Genomic DNA, 18,141 nt, shown 5'->3' on the forward strand with positions numbered 1-18,141 from the left:
CAAACCTGCTAGATCTTGCTTTGTTATCGTGCCACAATGTTCTATGTTTTTGTGCTTCCCCTTCCATATCACCGTTGTGCAGTGGGAAAATGTCAAATGTCATGATGGGGAAGAACCATAACTCAGTGGTTAGAGCTTCCTCTTTGGATGCAGGGGGTTCCCAATTCAGTCCCTGGCATCTCAGTAGCAAATAAGCTACTGATTTGGAAGACCACAAACCCATCAATCTTGTAACATGTTTCCCTACGATTGCCTCCCCTTTAAGCTCTGTGAGGACTCTCAAGACATGCACTCTCTGGAGCTGAAATGGGGGTCTGAAACAGGTTACTCAGACTCTGTGTGGCATTCAGTTCAGTGTAATTGGCTGTTAATGCATCTTGGGACAATTAACCTGGAAGGTTTTGCAGTTGTGATTAATTTCCACTGGGTGGTGACAAAGATCAAGAGTAAGCCAGTAGCATTGCTTTTTTTTTTCCAAATCTCTCTGCTCCCTTGTTTCCTTTAATCCTTGTCAGCATGTACTTTCACCATACCAGCTTTTAAAAACAAGATGACTTGAATAGCAGAACCAGATATTCCCCCGCTTTTTAAAGGGACACCTGTTTTTTTCCTTCTGAATGACAAAACTCACAGTAGAAGTATCCTAGAATGCCAGTGCTAGGAACTGAAAAAGCATTTCTTTAAACCCATGTATTGGAAGGCTTTTTAAAAACGAAATCTTTGGCGTGCTGAAAGACTAACAGGTTTTCTTTTGTAAATTATTTGATATGTAGCCGTGAGCGTAAAAGGCAGGCTTAGAGAATATGTAGGAATCCTATTGCCACAAACCTTTATAAATTGTCTTGCTAAAATTGTAAGACTAGAAGCTGGAAGAATAACTAGCTGAAGTTCAGCAGGTCTGATCCAACCAAAGTTAAGCACTTAGTATCCTATTACTCTCTAGGGGAGAGTTGGGCATGTACTTACATCTCTGCTGTTGAAGTCAGTAGAACTGGGAAGTCCTAACTGGCTGGATCATAACCCCAACCAAGGGTACTTCCTTCATCCTGTATTCCTTCAATACTGTTTTTCTTCAAGAAGTGTCAGTGGGTTTGGGAAGAGCATCAACTCTGCCATTCAGACATAAGGAGACTCTGTAGAAACATCACAGATTTGCTTTATTTAAGAGAACGAAGGAAAGAAATAATCCTATTCATCTGTTAGGTTTGCCAATACCTAGGCCAGCACTGTCCAAACTGGGTGATTGTGTGCTATGAGTAACATTAGGAGAAACCTCTTGACAGTACAATTAGACATTGTCAAGCTTCTTCGCAATGGAGTCTCTTACCGGGGAGAGCAGAGTACCTCCTCCTTATTGAGGAGCTTATTGAGGATGTGCTAACCTTAGACTGCCTGCATCAAGCAGGTGGTTGGATCAAGTGGGCCTATGAGGCTCCCTCTGATTCTGCAATGAAGTGGATTGCAGGACACCTAGCCTTTTTTAAACTTTGCTCTGTGACTATGAATATGGAAAAGGGCAGCTCTGCAAGTAATAATCACCTGGAGAAGAGCAGCTTGCAGTTGTGGGGTGCCAGAGCATCTCGTTCTGTGCCCTTCTATGGGTACTTAAAAGATTCTTTAAAGATATTGCCATTGGTGAGGCAAACAAGGCCATGATTCGGTGTTCTGTGTTACACTTTGAGACAATTACATCCTTTGTCTTGGCTCTCTTCTCCCAGCCCCTTGGGAGTGATGGTTCCAGGCACTTCTTTATGACTTGCTTGCTTTGGCTGACTCCGCATGCAGCTCAGTTTAGGTTCTGTTGCTTTTCTGAGGGAGGTTTTTACGATGATGATAATGAACTTGCCTTTCCTCTTTCTTGCCAGCACCCGATATCGTGGCCTTCCTGTTCGCTACTATCCCCCAAGTGTCTCCTGGTACTTTTGCCTCTGCCTGGTTCATAGCGTTCTTGTTCTTTGTGGTTTGAGCAAAGGTTGCTTTTATTTGATTGATTGATTGATTGATTGATTGATTGATTGATGGGCTTGTAAAACTGTTTTGTTTCATGTGCCTGGAATAATGGGCTTGTTTTATATTCAGTAAGTCTCTGTTCTTTTTAACAACAATATAATAATCCTGGTATTTCACCTGCATTTTACCTCCTCTCTCAGAGTAGTGGTAGCTGTTCCATATATATGCATGCAGGTTTGTTTCACCCATTGTCATTGCAGCGAATGAGCCCATATGTGGAAGTGTTCTGTGTGTGCATGCAGGACTTTTGGATTGTAGCAAGCGTGGCTAACAACTTATTATAAAACAGGGTTTTAGAAACCCAATTGTCTGGTTGCCTATCATGAAGAATAGCTTCCAAGTGGCTAGATCACATTTTATCTAACCTAGTGTCTTCTAATTGCTGTTTGACTACAACTCTCTATCATCTCTGACCATAGTCCAGGCTGGCAGGGGCTGGTGGGAGTTGGAATCCCAACAACCATTGGACATCAGCTGGTTGGGGAAGGCTAGAGAAGTTTTCCAAAGTGAGAAATGTATCATTTCATTCTTCTGTGCCATGTGCCTAACATATAGATAAAGGTAAAGGGGCCCCTGACCGTTAGGTCCAGTTGTGGACGACTCTGGGGTTGCGGCACTCATCTTGCTTTATTGGCTGAGGGAGCCGGCGTACAGCTTCCAGGTCATGTGGCCAGCATGACTAAGCCACTTCTGGCGAACCAGAGCAGCGCACGGAAACGCCGTTTACCTTCCCACCGGAGCGGTACCTATTTATCTACTTGCACTTTTGATGTGCTTTCAAACTGCTAGATTAGCAGGAGTGGGGACCAAGCAACGGGAGCTCACCCTGTTGCGGGGATTTGAACCGCTGACCTTCTGATCGGCAAGCCCTAGGCTCTGTGGTTTAACCCACAGCGCCACCTGCGTCCCTTTTGCCTAACATATACCCAACAATAAAGATGTGTTGGCAGTGAAGGTGGTGAACCATTTCAAGTTTATTTATGTATTTTTAAAAATGTGTATACTCCCATCTTCTAGGCAGCGTACAACACATTATTAAAACAATGCCAAAAGCTCCCCAGCAGCCCTTGTTCCTCTGTACTTTGCTTTGCTTCTGCAGTCCTAGGGCAACTGGTCGTTGGAGTTGAGTTCTTCCTGACATCTCCTATACATGAAATTGGGTTGCTGTGAGCAAGGGTGGCAGTGGGGTGCAACGTGGTTGCTAGAAGGGACCTGGCCAGCTTTCCTAAACTGGAAAACATCTCCTCTGCCCCCAACACAATTCCAATTTGGTGCTTTATAAGCCCTGTTTGTCTTATGCAAATTCTCCTGGCTACTTACTTGGACTGTTAGATTTGCTTGTGTTTTCCTTTCTCTCGGATTCATATGCCGACTGCATGTTCTGTGTGCAATGGATCAATGATTCTAGGAGTAAACTTGAGAACCCCATGGGGTTGAGCTTAGGAATAACCATGGGTTCTGTCTGGTAGTTTTTGGGGTCTTCCTTGAACACAGAAGGTATGTATAGGTATGTACAACATCAATCACTCTGCTTGGAAGATGTTGTGAAGCTTCTAGATTGGACTGGTTTAAGGACTGATGGTCTGCCTTTTTCCAGTTCAACAGAAGAGTGCTTCCTGCATGCTGCACTTCAGGTCTGGCTTCTCCAGGTTTCATCGCCTTAAAGCAAGAAAAGAGAGACGTTATGAGCATAGATCTCTTTGTGTTTAAATGAACCCTGCCATAATGATAGGATAGCAAATTGGCCACCTGGTACGGCACAAAACACATAATGTGAGCACAGCCTCACACCATAATCATAACCATATTTTCATGGAAGGAAACTGCTGATTTCAAGGGGACCATTCCAAGCATTAAGCAGGCAGAACACATGCACAGTACCCCGACGAGAAGCACCTGAGATGAGAGTGGAGTTCAACTTTCAGGCCAGTTCTTAATTTAAGGTTCACCTAACCCAAGACCCTGTCAGCAACAAAACTACCAAAATGAATTTCAAAAGGGACAAAGGTCAGATTCTACACTTAGGGTAGGAATAACCAGATGCACAAATATATACTAGCTTGCCAGTAGTACAAGTGAAAAAGATCTAGGTTTTAGTAGGCCACAAACTTTAATGTGAATCAGCAGTGTGATGCAGCAACAAAAAAGCTAATGCAATTCTAGGCTGCATCAACAGAAATATACTGTCCTGATTAAAGGAAAATCACTCTCTTCTGGCTTGTTCAGACCCCACCTGGAATACTATGTCCAGTCCTGGGCACCACAGTTTAAGAAGGATATTGAGAAGCTGAAATGTGTGCAGAGGAGGGTGACCAGTATGATTAAGGGTCTGGAAACAAAGCCTTATGAGGAACGGTTGCGGGAGTTGGGAATGTTTGGCCCAGAGAAGGCTGTGGTGATATGATAGCCATCTTCAAATATCCGAAGGGCTGTCACCGTGGATGATGGAGCAAGCTTACTTTCTGCTGCTCCAGAGGATAGGATCTGAGCTAATGGATTCAAACTACAAGAAAGGGAAGTCCGACTATAGAAGACCTTTCTGGGGGTTATTGCTGCTTTGCAGTGGAATGAACTCCCTCAGAAGGTGGCAGATTCTCCTTCATAGGAGGTTTTTAAACAGAAGTTGAGTGGCCATCTTTCAGGGTGATTCTTGCATTGCTGGGGGTTGGACAAGATTACCCTTAGGGTCCCTTCAAACTCTACCATTCTATGATTCTACAACAATGGACATCCAGAAAAATAAAATCGCATTAGAAGCTGAGCATCTGATGCATAGTGGCAGGTGAGGGAATGGATGCTTAACCTTTCCTCACCAGCCACTTTCCTCCTGGAGTTTTCTCCAAGCTGTGTGTCAGACCTGTGCTTGCAGAGTATAAACAGGCTTGCCGCTTCAGCAGCAATAGAAAAGCATCTGGGGCAGATAATTGTAGTGGGAAATGACTTACTATGAGGAAAGGTTGTAGCATCTGGGACTTCTTGGTTGCAGAAAAGGCAAGTAAGAGTTGACACGATCGGTGGTTACAAAACTATGCATAGCATGGAGAAAGTAGATAAGAGAAAAGCTGCAGATTCAGGGCAGATTTTTAAAAAAGTACTTTCTCACACAGCTCATAGTTAAACAATATACCGTATTTTTCGCTCTATAAGACGCACCAGACCATAAGACGCACCTAGTTTTTGGAGGAGGAAAACAAGAAAAAAAATATTCTGAATCTCAGAAGTCAGAACAACAAGAGGGATTGCTGCGCAGCGAAAGCAGCGATCCCTCTTGCTTTTCTGGCTTCTGGGATAGCTGTGCAGCCTGCATTCACTCCATAAGGCGCACACACATTTCCCTTTACTTTTTAGGAGGGAAAAAGTGAGTCTTATAGAGCAAAAAATACGGTAACTTGCCACTTCAGTAGGCAGTGACGACCCATCAGCTTGGATGGCTTTAAAAGACAAGTTCATGGAAGGCCGGGCTATTAGATGCTACCGGTAATGATGGCCACCTTCTCCCTCCACTGTCTATTCATTATGCCTCCATTTGCTGGCAGTCGTAGGTGGGCAGAGTGCTATTGCATTCATGCCCAGCTTGCAGGCATCCCACAGGCATCTGGTTGGCCACCGTGGGAAGAAAATCCTGGGCTAGATTGGGCATTGGCCTGAATGAGCAGGTTCTTCTTCTCATGGCGGGGGCAAAGGGCTGAGCACCCCCTTTCCACTTCCACCCTGCCCTCTCCAGGTGCCACTTTGCATGGGGGAGAAACAGGGCTTTAGTGACAAGATGGCCGCACTTTGTGTTTCGGTCCATAGATCCTTGTCGATTATACGGCCAGCTTAAAAGTCAGGGGCCTGAATGATGTTGGGAGATCTAAGCAAGCTGTATACTTTGTGTTGTTTCATGGCTCTTTTTTGACATTGAGCCTGGAGTGAGAGTTCATCTGCCTTATGCCGAGGCCACGTGACTGGGATCTAAAGCTGTGGCTCTATTCATCCCTTCTCCTCTCTTTTTGCTTTTGTTGCCGATGTGCTTTCCTTCCAATTATTTTCCACATCTGATAGAAACCCACAAGCCCTGCTTGTGCATGACTTTGGTCTTGGCAATCAACAGTTGCAACCTTGGAATGCTTCCCCCCCGTTAGTCCCCCTGCTAATTCTTCATTTGTAACCCCAGGCTCTCGACTGGAGAACTAGTGTGGCAGTTTAGGGTCATTGTCATATCATCCCCCACACCTTTCAGATCTTCAGGTGTTAGCCTACAACATCTAAACAGTTTTAAGCCACTCATACCGGGGGCGAACACACTCCCTCTCCCTCTGACTTGTGTGTGTGTGAGAGAGAGATTACAGAGAGTAATCTTCAAAGCAACAAATAATTCAATAAAAATGTCTATAGTATTCTCACTGGGGTTTCTTGAAAGCTTAGTGGTAATTAAGAGACCTTAAGTGTACTAAATTAAAAAGAATAAAGCCGCCTTATTAATCAGCCTACGTACATTTCAAAAGTTTTTTTTCTTAAAATACAGAACAAAACCCTATGCATTGAACCAATATATAAAAAATGAGGAAGTGCAGGGAGTTGGACTCGATAGCCCTTCTATGTGTTTTTAGCAGTGCACTACTGGCCATTCTGGCGAAGGCCAAAATGGGTTTCCCAGCCCTGCTCTAACTTGAACGACTGGTGCATGTGCACATGCCCCTTCTCATGTTGCAGGAAGAAAGTACCAAATGTATGGAGGGCACATTTATTTGGAACGTGGCGTCTTCCCGGTTGCAAGGTTCTAAATCCACCCTCCTCTTCAGAAAGCAGAGAGAACAGAGGTTTAAGTCAGAAAGGGAGGTGACATTTTTGAGTAACTGTGGTACAACTCAGTTCATTGAGTTTCTCTCTGCTTTGTACACATATGCAAGACTCACATGAGGTGGAGAGTTCCCCCCCAAAGTCCTAATAACCTTAGACTCAGAAGGAAGGCTGTGTTGTCATCTAAAATTAAGACCGTGAACTGCTGCAGTTGCAGGAAAAGCACAGCTTAGACTATTGTGCCTTTATAGTCAAGACCATTCGAGGTCAGAAAATTAGTTTCCAAATTTGATTTGTGTTAGTAAGACAGTTCTTGCATGCCTCAATATCTTGCATGCTTTTGGTATCAAACTGGATGACCAGTGGCAGTTCCTATTACTGTTAGAGAGTTCGTGTATAGGACAGAAGACTAAATCTGCTACAATCACCATCCTCTTAAGACTTGATTTCAGCTGTGAACCCTCAGTTCTTGTTGCTTTATGTAATTCATACATTGACATGTGTTCTTTGGGAGAAGAGCGGGTGGAGGCAGGGAACCAATTAACTTCCTTTGCCACAGGGAGGGATCCATGGCAAGAGTTTAGTTTATATATGTAATGCTTATTTTGGTGTCTATTCTTATAGGTAAAGATGACGAACTTCCAAAGAAGTTGGGGAAAGTTCCGCCCGAATCTCAGCCTGCCATGCTTAATCTTACTCATCTGGTCAATGGGCAGAGCGGCACTAGTGCAGCAAGCAATGGCCGGGCTAGCCAGAGGGGAGGACGCAGAGCATCTATAGAGAGAGGCCAGGAAAGCTCGCCAGGCCACCGGAGGAGAAAGGATTCGCTGGAAAGGAGACAGCAAAAGCCTGTGACGGCTAATGTGCGGAGTGGGTTGCTAAAGCATGACTTGGAGAGCCCCAGGAAAAAACCTGAAGTTCAGCCAGAGTCTGACTCCAAGCAAAATTATAATGCATCTGCTAACCAAAATTCCAACGCTACTTTAAATACAGGAAAGGAATTTGTGCCCAGGTGGATTAAGCCTTCGGATGTCAAAATCATCGAAAAGACTGCAAAGCTGACCATGGAGATCAAGATTCGATCTGCAAACCATGCCAGTTCGGGAATGCCACCGAGTCCTGGGCCTGAGGGACAGGCATTCAACGTGAAGCAAAAGATCAGGGCTTTGGATGTCGATGAGGGTAAGCGAGAGTCGAATGCATCGCAGTATGACAATGTGCCTGGTGGTGACCCAGAGAACGACAATTCTGTGGAAGAGGTGCTAGAAAGGGCAATCCTGCAAAGTCCGAGGAACACAGCTTACTCCCTCGGTTCAAGGAAGTCGACAGAGAAAACATCTAGTCCACCAAAAATATCCAACAGTTATGCCTTCAGCTCACAACCAAGAGCCCCCAGATTCTCTTCCCAGTCTGATGGGGCAGATATTGGACATAACTTCAAGCCGCCACCACCGTCTTACAGTAACCCACCTGTTTACCATGGAAATTCCCCAAAGCATGTTACCAACATGGTTCATTCCAGCTTCGTAGCCACACAGTATAATTACGGGAATCGAACCGGCTCTCCCAGCCGGCCCTACATCCCTGAACTTCCAACAGAGATGTTTACTGATAGACCACATAGAAATTACGCTGTCAACCACCAACATGTGGTCGTCACTCCTTCTAGTCGAATCGAAGTCCTCCCAGTTGAAACTTATGCAAGCAAACCTAAGTCACCCAATGTCACCAGATTTGTAATCCCCCCAGCAGATTATTTGCCAGACAGTCGAAAGTGGCCTGATTCTTACACGCAGTCCTGGAGCCAAGATGGTAGCCGAAGCCACTTGGCTAACTTGAGGAGATACCCGCCTTTTCAATCGACACCTGTTAAAGAACATAATCTCTCCACCATTTCAGTGGATAGCCCTATAAGATACAGGACTTCCCCACCCTCTGAAGAGCTCGGCTTGCCACACTACCAGTATCCTAGTTCCCCAAGCCCTGCACACCACTACAGACACCAGACTGACGGGTTGTCCATGCATGAATCAGTCCTGCTTTGAGAAACGACACGTGCTCACCTGAAAGGCCAGGGGAGGAGCATGCAATGGTTGCACGTCTGGGGTTGGTGGTCATCCAAGATTCATGATCTTCATACAGGACAATTCAGATAAAGGCATATGCAAACTGACACTATTTCACAGCTCTGTTAAATGTTGACGAAAGCTGAAAGTGAGCATTGAAAACAGACGGAAAGGTTGGATTCTCATAAACATAGCAATAGGTTTGTATGTTCAGCGTGACGACTATGGTGGTTGTTTGTTACGTTCGTGTAGCTAATTGAGCAAATGACCTTGTTGCCTAAAACTTCAGTAAGCTGCTTTTTGACCTGACACTACAATTGATTGTGTGTTCACGTGTGGCAACAGAATTACAGAGTCTAAAATGGAGGCGTGTGTATTCATGGACTGCATCCACAAAGTACATTTTATTTCTTTTTCTTTTTTCTTTGGTTAACTTAATTTATAAACCACCCCATTCACTTGGGATGGGGATTTCTTGACGTTCTTCTGTACATTGTCTCAGTAACCCAGGAGTGAGCATTCTGGGTTATCCAGAGCAGAGATGCTACTGCCTATGGCTCACATAGAAAGGAGAAGGTTTGACACCCAAAGCAAAGGCATTCTGATACAGCCAATAAATGGTGCTTATTCTATCAGGACTGTCTGTGAATTGTAGCATGTGTCTAGGATGTTGATGGTATTTGAGCCCGCCACCCACATTTGCATATCCAAAGGCAGTTCTGCAGTGCATTAGGTCTTCATTTTTAAATCTCAAATGTGTGTTTTGATGGAGGGGAGGGCAGAGGTGCAATCAAATACAATACTTGCATCATTCGCACACAGAACTGCTAATATACCATGAGTGTCAGTGACTATAGAAGGCCTGCACAGATATTTGGAACATATGCTTGGCAAATGATGGGTTTGTGCTGGTCCACGCCACTCTTGCCTGTCTTCTGAGTGCTGGATTTCATGTTTGCACATGGAGTCCAATGTATGTTGGTCCAAACCCTAGGATCTGTCCCCTTCAAATCTGATGGCTCGCAGAGCACGTGCTTCGGGTCCACGTGGGCCAGGCACTGTGTGTGTGCAACCTGATGCAAGCACGAAAGCCAGCATGTCAGCTGCAGGTGGGAGTGAGCATGCTGCGATGTGGTATCCTTCTCCTGCGTCGCACTAATGTTCTGTACACCCACAGAGGGCTACCTGAAATGCAGCCAGAAAGCAACTTTTGTTTAATGGGTTCATTAAGCGAGTTGCTTTTGACCATGGTGGCTGCATTTCAGGGCTTTCTGTAAATACACAAAAGTGCAACGTGAACAGTGTTTAACGGAAAGATTAAAAGGCATCTTTTAAGCGCCACTCTTTCCTAGAGATGGCATTTCCCTTCAGCCCCGACAAAGAGGTTTTGATCCCTTGAAAAGCATCGGCTATTCCTGTAATAATAAGAGTTTTGTCTTTTCAGAACCAACTTGAGAAACCAAGATGCTTTTATCGCTCTTTGTTGCGTACACCATTGATGTTGCCTTTTGTGTCTGGCACCGGGGCTGCCCATCACATCCAGTGTTCTTTTGAGTGTACCACAGGCACAGTCTGCCAGGAATGCCTATTAATTTTCACTGTGGCTTAACCAGAGGGTGTTTCTGGTGGGCTGCAAAAAATATATATACCTCCATAACTGGTGATCCACCAAAGTCAAGGCAGCATACGGGCTGTAGATTGTAGCCTACCAGGCACTTGCTTTCTCCTTCCTTCTCCTTTCACCCACATCAACGCCCACATTGCACCGTGTTCTTGCTGTCCCAGCAAGTTGATGTAAACAATGGGCTCCTTGAGCCTTTGGAGGGTTGAATTTGACTGCGAGCTGCGCAGGCCAGTTTCAGAGCCCGTCTCAGGTGCACTTCGAAACACTACCCTTCCATGTTCAAATCATAGCTTGCCCTTTACTTCTGTAAAGACAGAAATGCGCAGTTATGATTTGGGAACATCGGCACCAAAGGTGGCCGGTTCATATCCCAGCAGGGTTTTTTGTGATGGTCTCGGAAACGTTTGAGCTGTTCCCCCCCACCCCACCTCAATTTGTATTCCTGTGCTTCTGGCACCCCCTCGCTCCTTTGCTTCCTTGTCAGTTCCCACAATGTGCTTGAGCGTCTTGTTTTTCTTGAGAGCAATAGACTTTTATGCCCTTGATTGGGCTAGCGCTGCTGTACCATTAGGCCCTTAAGAGATGATTGTAGGTATAAAGTCTAATGCCGAAGTGCTCCCTCGTTGTTAATCGGAAGCCAGCAAATTCGTTGTAGCAAAATGCTTTGCAATCAGGGCCTGCAACCTTGGGTGGGTGGGTGGGTATGTATGTTGCTTTCTCCCTCCACTCCCATTTTGCTTTGATAGCGGGGGAAAAATCTTGCGGGGTGGCTGGAAGAGAGCAGGCCGGCAGAATATCTCTGGGGGACTGTATCCCACTGATTTGGGTGAAGTGCACATGGAGTCAGTCCTGTCTGAGCAGCAGCTGTCCTGCTCGGCTCAAATGTCCAGGAATGGGCAGCAGTGCATGTGAAGCCGCTACTGTCCCAGTGCTTCACATGCTCACACCTTGAGATAACCAGAGATCTGAACCTATGCTAAGCCTGTCCTTTTTCCCAAGCAGAGCTAATTGCGGTTTTGATTAGGATAACAGTGGCGGTGGGAAGTACCATACACACCCTCCTCAGCGTGGCTGTTCTGATTCAATTCACACGTGTGTCCTTAGGCTATGCTGAGATGTTTTGTTTTTTAATTGGTATTTCTGATCACAGATCTGCCCCGTCTGTTTTGGTCATAAGTTGAAGCAAGGGGGCCAGTGCCCATGGCCTAATCCAGAGCCTAGGGTCCTCCAGATGTTGTGGACAGCTGGGCTGAGGCTCATGGGAGCCGGAGTCCAATCACCCCTGGCCAAATCCCATTTTTGAGCTGACCTATTCAGCTATGTCTGCACTCTGGAGGCTCTGTCCTCTCACACACTAAACCATGGGGTTGACTGCATGCTTCACTACTGCCCACAGACACAAGAGCAATGATGAACCTGGAAGAGACCCAAAGCCGATCCAGCAAATGCCTCCAGCGCCACTGATCCCTCAGTGGTTGAAAGATGTGCACACATGTCTCCTTTTTGCCATTCCCCTCCCTTCCCCTGTATGGCTGTCATACAGTTTGACCCAAGCTCTGGAACCAAACTCCCTGGCTTCCGATTCTCCCCACATCTGGCTAAAATGTTGGATGGAAGTATTTTAGAGTATTCTGTTCTGGTTGAAAACAAACAAAACACGGGTCGTCTCCAGGTTTCAAAAGATTAGGTCCTCTCTTTCTTTATCCACGAGGTTTTCCCCACGAAGGTTTATCTGGCTGCACTGATGGCGAAGACTTAGACCAGGCTTCCTCAACCTCGGCCCTCCAGATGTTTTGAGAACTACAATCCCCATCATCCCTGACCACTGGTCCTGCTAGCTAGGGATCATGGGAGTTGTAGGCCAAAAACATCTGGAGAGCCGAGGCTGAGGAAGCCTGACTTAGAAGTACAAGTGTGTTATTATTCCCTCCCCACTTTTTTTCTAAATTGGGTTTGTACAACTTGTGACCCATAAGGCTAAACACAGCCTGCCCAGGCGATTATCAGCCTCTCTAATTCTGCAGGCCCAGGCGGGCCGCAAAAGAAACCCAGGAGGATTATTGTGCCCTGTCTGGGTCCCCATGTATATTTATTGGGCTGGTGGGTCATGAGTTGCTCAAGCTTCTCCCCCCCCCCCCCAGCAATGTGCTATTGTGCCTATGCTCGCTGCAGGTTGGCGCTGCTAATGTGTTGACGGTACCGAAGTCTTTAAAAAGAAAAGGAGGGGGGAAAGCAACATTTAGCCAACGTGATGGACATTTTGTGTGTGTATATACTGAATCTGATGTAATTTTTAATTAACTTGGCAAATGACTTTTAATAAAATAAAATAACCCTGCAGAACGCAGCGAAGTAGCTACTTAGTACTGCGTTGAGGAAGGGGGAGAAGAAGGCTTTAAACTGACAAACAGTACTTTGTGGTTCCAATTTACTTAACTGCCGCGTAGAAATGTATGTATATAATAATGTGGCTGTGTAATAATCTCAGAGTTTTAAACCATGGCTTTGTGATTAATAATAAATATAATAAAAAAGCGAGCTGTACAATTTACTGGATGCTAAGCAGCGGAGAGAAAGCTGCTCCTAAAATATGTATTGAGACTAGTAAATACTGTAGATTTTTATATATAAAATATATACATGCTATTTTTCTTATGTCATCTTCGACAGTTTTTTTTTAAAACTCTGTTTTCCTATTTTCTTGTGACCTGTATTTTTAACCTGTTAAAAATAATGATTAAGCCTATGATTCTATGTCTTGTGTGCCTGACTCAAAAGAGTATTTCTGGTAGTTCATCAAAGCAAATCTGAATCAGAAAATCATCGGATACCAGATAGATAGATAGATAGATAGATAGATAGATAGATAGATAGATAGAAGAATTATTACCCTGAAATTCTCTCTTGGACCCTTATCTACCGGTATATCATCCTTCCCCAACTTGGGTCTCTCCTGGTGTTTTGAACTACAACTCCCATCGTCCTGAGCCATCATAGCCAGTAAGAGGGCTGAGGAAGACTGGTTGGAAACAATCGTTGGAGCTGTGTCCAATTAATTTCTACTCAGAGTAGACCCATTGAAACTAATGAACCTATATATATTAAATTAGTCATGTCCATTAACTTCAGTGGACCCACTCTGAGCATGACTAGAGCTGGATACATTAACCCTTGCAGTACTGTATTATTTTGAAGCCCTGATGCAGTAAATATCCAGGCTTCAACTAGAATGATGCAGTGAGCAGAGCATAACTTTCCTATGGGGGTGGTGTGCATTTGTCCCAACCATCTGACTTGTGTCATCTTCAAAAGCAAATAAGATAGAAGGCTGCTGCTGCTACAGTAGTAGGCTAAAAAACAAAAAAACAAAAACAAAAAAACTATTATGTATACCAGTGCCCATCTGGCTAGGTTTCCCCAGCCACTCTGGGCAGCTCCCAACCTAATATTAAAAACACAATACAGCATTAAACATTAAAAACTTCCCTAAACAAGGCTGCCTTCGGATGTTTTCTAAGAGTCAGATACTTGTTTATTTCCTTGACATCTGGTAGGAGGGTGTTCCACAAGGCGGGTGCCACTACCGAGAAGGCCCTCTGCCTGGTTCCCTGTAGCCTCACTTCTTGCAGTGAGGGAACCGCCAGAAGGCCCTTGGCTCTGGACCTCAGTGTCCTGGAAGAACGATGGGGGTGGAGATGCTCCTTCAGGTATACTGGGCCGAGGCCATTTAGGGCTTTCAAGGTCAGCACCAACACTTTGAATTGTAGGTCTTTCAGGACCGGTGTTGTGTGGTTTTGGTGGCCACTCCCAGTCTCGCTGCTGCATTCTGGATTAGTTGTAGTTTCTGGGTCACCTTCAAAGGTAGCCCCACGTAGAGCGCATTGCAGTAGTCCAAGCCGGAGATAACCAGAGCATGCACCACTCTGGCGAGACAGTCTGCGGGCAGGGAGGGTCCAGTTTGAACATGCATGCTCATGTCTTGAGCATTACAGCATCAAGATGTGACCTGGTGTGGAGAAGAGGGGAAAACCAGGCTCCCAAGCCACTTTGTAGGACACATACTCCAAAGGTCAATGGAACTGGTTTGCTGCCAATGTGTCTCCTGCCTGAGTTTCATTCCATTATTCAGTGCCCCCATCCAATCTGATCAGCCGTTGTGGTGCTTTTCCTTATAGTCACACACATATGCACTGGGGGGGGGGGGGAGCGCTACCCTCTTCCTGCCACAGTCTTCTTTTCTCTAGGACCACAACCTCAGTTTCCCTCCCCTGAGGTTTCCTTCTTCGCAACCACAACTGCCTTCTCCATGCTTCAGTTTTCCTCCCCAAGGCCACACTTTATCTTCTCAGCTTTCAAACCAAAAAGGGGATAATAATATTCCCACCCCTCGTGACCACCACCTCTCCCACCAAGAGGCCACTACTATATATCTAAATATACTCCTCCTCTTCCCCAGTAGCATGTTGGACGCCTTCCGACCTGAGGGGCTCATCTTCCAGCGTCATAACTTTTATATGCCAATTGATGCTTTTGAATTATGGTGCTGGAGGAGACTCTTGAGAGTCCCATGGACTGCAAGAAGATCAAACGCATCCATTCTTAAGGAAATCAGCCCTGAGTGCTCACTGGAAGGACAGATCCTGAAGCTGAGGCTCCAGTACTTTGGCCACCTCATGAGAAGAGAAGACTCCCTGGAGAAGACACTGATGCTGGGAAAGATGGAGGGCACAAGGAGAAGGGGGCGACAGAGGACGAGATGGTTGGACAGTGTTCTCGAAGCATGAGTTTGACCAAACTGCGGGAGGCAGTGGAAGACAGGAGTGCCTGGCATGCTCTGGTCCATGGGGTCACGAAGAGTCGGACACGACTAAACGACTAAACAACAAAAACAACTCCTCCTCACCTGCCCCTGAAAAGGCCTCTCTTAGTACCAGGGAGAAAATGGGGGAAAGGAGCCTCCCCACTGGGCAGGTCATAGATCACAAGGGTCAACTACTCCAACCCCTATGCAATGCAGGAATCTTGCCCCTTAGAATCATAGAATCATAGAGTTGGAAGAGACCACAAGGGCCATTGAGTCCAACCCCCTGCCAAGCAGGAAACACCATCAGAGCACTCCTGACATATGGTTGTCAAGCCTCTGCTTAAAGACCTCCAAAGAAGGAGACTCCATCACACTCCTTGGCAGCAAATTCCACTGTCGAACAGCTCTTACTGTCAGGAAGTTCTTCCTAATGTTTAGGTGGAATCTTCTTTCTTGTAGTTTGGATCCATTGCTCCGTGTCCGCTTCTCTGGAGCAGCAGAAAACAACCTTTCTCCCTCCTCTATGTGACATCCTTTTATATATTTGAACATGGCTATCATATCACCCCTTAACCTCCTCTTCTCCAGGCTAAACATGCCCAGCTCCCTTAGCCGTTCCTCATAAGGCATCGTTTCCAGGCCTTTGACCATTTTGGTTGCCCTCCTCTGGACACGTTCCAGTTTGTCAGTGTCCTTCTTGAACTGTGGTGCCCAGAACTGGACACAGTACTCCAGGTGAGGTCTGACCAGAGCAGAATACAGTAGCACTATTACTTCCCTTGATCTAGATGCTATACTCCTATTGATGCAGCCCAGAATTGCATTGGCTTTTTTAGCTGCCGCGTCACACTGTTGGCTCATGTCAAGTTTGTGGTCAACCAAGACTCCTAGATCCTTTTCACATGTACTGCTCTCAAGCCAGGTGTCACCCATCTTGTATTTTTGCCTCTCATTTTTTTTGCCCAAGTGCAATACTTTACATTTCTCCCTGTTAAAGTTCATCTTGTTTGTTTTGGCCCAGTTCTCTAATCTGTCAAGGTCGTTTTGAAGTGTGATCCTGTCCTCTGGGGTGTTAGCCACCCCTCCCAGTTTGGTGTCATCTGCAAATTTGATCAGGATGCCCTTGAGTCCATCATCCAAGTCGTTGATAAAGATGTTGAATAAGACCAGGCCCAAGACAGAACCCTGTGGCACCCCACTAGTCACTCTTCTCCAGGATGAAGAGGAACCATTGATGAGCACCCTTTGGGTTCGGTCAGTCAGCCAGTTACAAATCCACTGAGTGGTAGCATAGTCAAGTCCGCATTTTACCAGCTTCTTTACAAGAATATCACGGGGCACCTTGTCAAATGCCTTGCTGAAATCAAGGTAGGCTACATCCACTGCGTTCCCTTCATCTACCAGGGTTGTAATTCTGTCAAAAAACGAGATCAGGTTAGTCTGACTTGACTTATTTTTCAGAAATCCATGCTGACTATTGGTGATCACAGAATTCCTTTCTAGGTGCTCACAGACTGTTTGCTTAATGATCTGCTCCAGAATCTTCCCTGGTATTGATGTCAGACTGACTGGGCGGTAATTATTTGGGTCCTCTCTTTTCCCCTTTTTGAAAATAGGTACAACATTTGCCCTCCTCCAGTCTGCCGGGACTTCGCATGTTCTCCAGGAATTCTCAAAGATGACTGCCAGTGGTTCTGAGATCACATCTGCCAGTTCTTTTAATACTCTTGGATGCAGTTCATCTGGCCCTGGAGACTTGAATACATCTAAACTAGCCAAGTATTCTTGTACTATCTCCTTAGTTATTCTGGGCTGTGTTTCCTCTGCTGAATCATTTGCTCCAAATTCTTCAGGTCGGGCATTGTTTTCTTTATCGGAGAAGACTGAGGCAAAGAAGGCATTGAGTCTCCCTTGTGAGACTCGAACCCACAACCTTGAGATTAAGAGTCTCATGCTCTACCAACAGAGCTAGCAGGCACTTGACCCTCCCAGCATCGCCTTCATGAGGTGACCTATATGGACGGGGTGGATTTCAAGCTTCAGCATAGTCCCATGTGCCTTTTGTGCCCCCTAGTGGCTCAGGCTGTTACTATGGTGTGATAACAGATCAGTACAAATACTATATATAACACAACCATTACTGCAGAGCAGATCTACATGTTGCATGGTTTTTAAATCGTACCAGTTATCCCACTGAATTGCTCCACAATGTGCATAATGGATACCTGCTATCCATTAAGGTCCTTTTTATTTATTTATATTTTTAATTCAACTTTTCAGCAGGTATAAAGCAAGAAAAACAGTCGGTGGATCAGAACCACAAAACCAAACAAATACCCAGGCATGCAAAATTAAGTGCAAAGCTCCTTGCTTTGTTACATGGCGTCAACTTCCCATGACTTCCCTAATCATCCATGTGTGTGTGTGTGTTTATGTCGTCCTGCCTTTTCCCAAAATGGCCTTAAAAGCAGCTTATGCTATAGGAGACCAAAATACAATTAACTACCAGCAAATGAAGCAATGGAGGCAGGCAACAATTAAAGCTGCAATCAAACCAGCAGGTAAAAGGTGAGTTGCAAGGCTCCCCGATATTATTAAAAGCCATTAAAGCCACGAGAGAAGAGAAAAGGCTTCATGTCACCGACCTCCTTTACTGGAACAACAGCCAGTATATAAACCTGGCGATGGATCACAGCTCCGCACAGAGCACATGGTCACTGGCATGGGCCGTTACAACAGCCTTTTGGGGCTCCTTTCCCAGTTAGGAAGTGTGAGCTTAGAGGGAAGAAAGAGCAGGTGAGACTTGTAGGAGGATGAGAAAGGGAGGGAGGGAGGAGGCAGAAGAGAAAGCAGCA

The 18,141-nt window shown here is 45.5% G+C and overlaps 1 protein-coding gene across 9 annotated transcripts in view; it reads left to right on the forward strand.

Moving 5' to 3' along the window:
• Positions 1-13,228, forward strand: part of USP6NL (USP6 N-terminal like) — a 135,166-nt gene extending 121,938 nt beyond the window's left edge. For 7 of the 9 annotated variants that reach the window (XM_028745434.2, XM_028745432.2, XM_028745437.2 and 4 more), the window contains one exon: positions 7,417-13,228. In XM_028745434.2, coding sequence (XP_028601267.2) covers positions 7,417-8,837 — 1,421 coding nt within the window. In that variant the 3' untranslated portion in view covers positions 8,838-13,228. Of the gene's footprint in view, positions 1-1,865; positions 1,917-2,429; positions 2,583-7,416 lie in introns of those variants that run through there. The other 2 variants (XM_077935323.1, XM_077935322.1) reach the window with 2 other exon arrangements.
• Positions 13,229-18,141: the final 4,913 nt, after the last annotated feature.

This window comes from Podarcis muralis, chromosome 10 (assembly GCF_964188315.1).
Source record: "Podarcis muralis chromosome 10, rPodMur119.hap1.1, whole genome shotgun sequence".
NCBI lineage: Eukaryota > Metazoa > Chordata > Lepidosauria > Squamata > Lacertidae > Podarcis > Podarcis muralis.